We start from the raw sequence: 5,032 nt of genomic DNA, 5'->3' as shown, positions 1-5,032 counted from the left end.
GCCTAATGTGACAGGAACATGGATGGCGATTAATCAACAAATAGAATGATCACTGAATGTTCTTTGTATATTGGTACGTATATGTGTATATGTGTGTGAGTGGTCGACATAGTTCGTAACCAGTTGGTGAGGTAAAAAAGCGCAAAAGTGAAGTGAACGACCAACTTCTGCGAATGGGCCTCTGGAATTGGGTCACTCGAGCTCGTTTGAAGACGCCTATTGAGGTCGACGCCGGAGCACAATGAGCTCAGCCTGCTGCATAGATGGCAATCCTTGGCAAATGTTCTCAATTGAGAATTGAAGAGCTCCCGCTTACCGCCTCCCGTCTCCCGTCTCCCGCCTACCGCTGCCTCTTCGCGTAATTATGATCAACAATCTGTGTGATGGACTGAGAGGCTGCTCGGACCACTTTTGGTAATAATCTCTTTGGACATGAACATGGACATGGACATGGCCAGTGTGATTAGATGCGTCAATGGCGTACACGCAGCGAAAACCGGCAGCAGGTTCTATTCGGCAATCAGGTCTAGACGTGGCTTAGCTGCAAATTGCTGTATTGGAAACGCTTTTAATTATCTCTAATAGCTGATTGAATGCTGTATGAGAGCCCAGCTTTTCGCGCAGTGTAGCGAGTGTCGCAGAATTCCTCAAAGGCGATCCGTCAGCTAATGGGGACACAGCAGAAGCACTGCTGATATGTGGGTCGAGAGCGGGTCAATCATATGCTCGGGTCAGCATCATGCAACATTCATCAACCTAACACCCAGGCAACACTTCAATTGTCCCAATCCCGAGGGGAGTCCAGGGCAAGCCTTATCTGGAACTGCCACCAAGTGCTGGGCTGTCTAATGTGACAATAGCTCAGGTCTGCGGCCAGCCCCAACTATCTCTGTGGTTGCACTATCGCAGATGAGAGCTAAGCCCCAAGAGTGTGCGCAAACAGTTCTTATCACTTGTGTGTATACCGTACAGTACAGTAGTGACTCAATAGAGAGACCCTTTCAATGGCCAAAGGGCCTTAACTGTACAGTACAGTAAAAACAGCTTAGTGCAGAATTTCATCAATGAATGAGCCGACGCCCCGAGCGAGCATTCTCTTCTAACTGTATTCCGTGGAGAAATGGACTAATTTGTATAATGCCAATAATATATTTGGTCCAACCGAGTCTTTTGTCCATTTTTGTATTTATTATTTTTTATGGTTTTTTCACACAAAAGCCTTTCGAATATGTAAACTAGAATGCAGAAGTCGAGTCGAAATCAAATCTGAAACTCGTTTCCAGTTTTAACGGCCATGACAAAATATACAGAAGGGGAAAGTTATCGGGCGCGTGGAAATTATTCGTAGGGTAGGTTAAAAGACATCCAAATAAAAATAAACAAAACAGTCGTGTGGGCTCAAAAGGCGCATAAAAAGAAGTAGAATAGAAGTCTATTAGGAGTGTGACAGCAATACAAATATCAAGTTTTCCAAAGTTGTTCAGTTTCGTAGAGTGCATTAAGCAATTCTCAGTTTCTAGATCAGCTCTATCATAAAAACCATTTAGATTGGGCTACATATAATCATTGAAATAGTATGGATACAGGTTAAGTGTTATTATATTTCTTAGCTGGAGTTTTCAGGAATTTCTAAACTGTCTGAAAATAAAACTGATTGATTGAATGGTTAGTCTGAATTTCCCAAATCTTGATGAAATCTTGATGCTGCTATTGACAAGCCAAGAGCAACTACTAGAAATGATAGTTACTTGAAAACCTTGTCAATTCTGTGACTATATCGTTATTATTATTTAATCTGAAATGATGTATAAAATATATAGCTCTTACTCCGTCTGTTGGCCCTCAAGACGAATGACTACTGTGCCATTTAATGTGCCATCTCTCGTACCATAAAGCCCAAGAGCGAAAACATGAGCTTAAGGCGTGTCTGTCCGCCTGTGCGTTCAGTGTCCGAAAGAAAACAAATTTAGGTGCTAATCAAATATGTTTGCGGAAAATCTACGAAATGCGGTTTATCTTATCATCGAACGGGTCACCCTGTATGAGCGGGCAATGTTAGCTATAGGACAAGCCAGCCCAAAGGCGAGCTGTGCGCAGTTGCGGCTACTCAGTCGCATTTCCAAGCAACATCGATCAAGTCGCGACTTTAACGAGCGCCATTCGAATTCGAGCAGCCAGCAAATAGGAAACATGAGCCAGAGCCAGCTGAACACGGCCCAGTTGGTCTTCGAGGAGAAGCCACTGCATGTGCCCACACTGGAGGAACTGCAGCAAGGTAAATTTAAAGAGGGGGAACAGTAGCATGAGCAGCAGCAGAAGCAGAAGCAGCAGCAGCAGCAGCAGCAGTAAAATGCTGCAGCAGAGTGAAACGCAGCAGCAACACATTAAATGACCTTCACAAACTGTGCCGAACTTTCCATAGCCGGTTTTTTCTTTTTCGTCGAGGCGTTCTCTTTGCGTGTTCTTATAGAGTATAGCGAGGGGCCTAGCCGAATGGGTGGGAAAATATGTGATGTGTGGAAGAAGAACACTGAGTGAAGCTATGTTACTCTTGATCTCTATCTAAGAGCTTAGGCAAGATCCGAATGCATTTAAAAAAAGAACAGAAGCTAAGAGCTGAGTTATGGCGATAATTTGCATCTTTTCAAATATCACAATTCTCAGCTGATAAACTGATAAACATTGCGCTTAGCTCACAATTGTAAGAAATGCAATAAATTATTGTTAACACTTAAAGCTCAGATTAACAAGTCTTCTATTCATATAAAAAATCTCAAACACATATCTCTTTAAGCAAATCAACTCAGGTAAGGGTGTTTCAAGTACGTCACTTAAATGACTGTTCGCTCCCTCTCTCTCTATCTCTGCTATTCATTCTAAGCACAAAAACAAATGTGAACGTCAGCTGGAGAGCTTTTGATTTAGCTTTTCAGCGTTGTCTTGATTGAGGGCAAGATAAAGCTTTTGCCAGTGTCAACGCTCAACACTCTCTCTTTCTCTCCCTCTCTCAGTCATACAGGGTGCTCTGCGTAAAAACTTTGTTAACGCCTCTGTTGAGGTGGGCGCCTGCCCCGATCTGAAGGCCAAAGAGTTTGGGCTGGTGGAGTCCGGGCTGGGCGGCAAAGCTACGCTGCTGGAGGTGGGCGGTCCGCCGTATTTGCTGCCCGTGGTGCAACGGGACAAGCTGTATAATATCAAGGAGATTACGCGCCGCATACAGGGTGCTGGGAAGATATTCGCCATTGGCGCCGGCGCTGGACCCTACCCCATACGCAGCTCCAACTGCGAGGGCATCTACAATCTGTCGGTCAGCGCCGCCGACGAGCTGACCAATGGCAGCTACACGGCCACGGTGCGCGGCGAGCACGAGGAGTGCGTGCTGGAGCGCATTCCCAGCACGGAGCCGCGCTGTGCCCTGCTGCTGAATCTGTACCTGAGCCGGGGTGAGTCTGGGCCAGTGCTGAAGATCAGCGCCAAGCAGCGCAAGGGCGAGCTCAACTTCATTGAGTGCATACGCCAGGGTCTCGAGGAGCACTACGGGGACCGGGTGGTCGGACTGGGTGGCATATTCGTGATTAGGAAAGGCGCCGTCCACCAGCACGTGATGCGCGACTTCAGCACGACGCCCATTCACACCGATGAGGAGCTCAACCAGTGGCTCAAGTTCTACGAGATGCCCGCCCAGCTGAACGCCCTGGGCACGCTGGTCACCAAGGAGCACGATCTCGATCTGCGTCTCCAGCACTTCCACTCCTTCTCCTTCAGCAACTGGGGCGGCCACTATCACTACGACACCACGCCCGACACCGTCGAGTACGAGGCCTATCTGAACGTAGCGGAGCGGGTGGTGCGCGTCGACAAACCCCTGGCCACCCACAAAGTGGGCAGGGACTAGCCCAGAGGTTAAGGATATGCCCCAAAAGTTTACACCAGTTGTAGTATAATAAATAAAAGTCGCAAAGTAACTAAACGATTCTTTCTATTGATTGATTGTGTAATAAATAAAATTAAAAGTCTCTCCTCTTCAGGAAGAAGAAGATAGAAATGATACAGATTTTATAAGAAATGGATACCTCTGGGATATAGAATTTGATCAGTTTACCGACTGCATAGGTGCTGGATGAAATGGAATATGCTCTGCTTATTTGCTTAATCGCTTATCTGTGGCATATACAATATACATTTGTATAGATTATGGGTATTCCATTGACTTGTTAGACTCCCACTACAACTGCCCTACTAACTTGTTTCACTTGCCAGTTTGATGGTCTAGTCTGCCCTTTGCTCTATAAATACGTTAGCTAACGACCTAGACAAGAGTGAAAATAGTTTCTATTTTAGTTCAATTTCTGCTTCGTTTCATAACGGTGTTTTGGTCTACAGTTTGTTGGGTTCGATTAGAGGAGGCGAGTGCGGGGTGGCGGGTGGCGGGTGAATGGGGTTTTATGTAATTGGCAAGCAAATTGACAGCTGAACTTTCTACAGATGAGCGGCAAATCAATCAAAAGATGATCCACAGCCGACGAGCTCCACTTCTAGACAAAGCCGAGCACATGCTCTCGGGTTCTGGTTTTATGACTCCGTTGCCCGCACTAATGAGAATACGCCAGAGTTACGGCAAGCGGTTGGCTAAGCAGGCCGTAAATAATGCAGCAGCAAGCATGCACCAATATCCACACTCCACTCCACTCCACTCTGCTCCACTCGACTCCTCTCTGCTCCACTCTACGCCACTCCACGACATGTAACAAGCATTTCTTTTGTTTCAGATTTTTGTTTTGCTATTTTTTGCATCGCTGGCCATTAATTATTTAATAGCTGCGATGCAAAGAGTCGATTCGAGTCGAGTCGAGTGCGAATCGTGCGGACCACAGGCTATTAAGTTGTTTGGGCGAATTTCTCATATCGAGACTGGATTTGCGCGCTATCTGTAGCACTGCGATCCAATGCAATTAGTATTGAATGCCAGCGACAGTAGCAGATCCACACTATATATACATCAATTTATACATAGACATTTGTCGATATTGAG

General features: G+C 45.9%; 1 protein-coding gene across 1 annotated transcript; it reads left to right on the top strand.

Moving 5' to 3' along the window:
• Nucleotides 1-2,097: 2,097 nt before the first annotated feature.
• Nucleotides 2,098-3,970, top strand: LOC6586441 (ester hydrolase C11orf54 homolog). The gene is made up of 2 exons (XM_002012019.4): nt 2,098-2,275; nt 3,012-3,970. Exons 1-2 carry the CDS (start codon nt 2,191-2,193, stop codon nt 3,893-3,895), a joined length of 969 nt encoding a protein of 322 aa, XP_002012055.3. The 5' UTR covers nt 2,098-2,190; the 3' UTR covers nt 3,896-3,970.
• The last annotated feature ends 1,062 nt before the right edge of the window (nt 3,971-5,032 follow it).

Source organism: Drosophila mojavensis, unplaced genomic scaffold, assembly GCF_018153725.1.
Source record: "Drosophila mojavensis isolate 15081-1352.22 unplaced genomic scaffold, ASM1815372v1 contig_74, whole genome shotgun sequence".
Taxonomy (NCBI): Eukaryota; Metazoa; Arthropoda; class Insecta; order Diptera; family Drosophilidae; genus Drosophila; species Drosophila mojavensis.
Note: the sequence above shows the minus strand (reverse complement) of the source record. Positions and strands in the feature narration are given on the sequence as shown.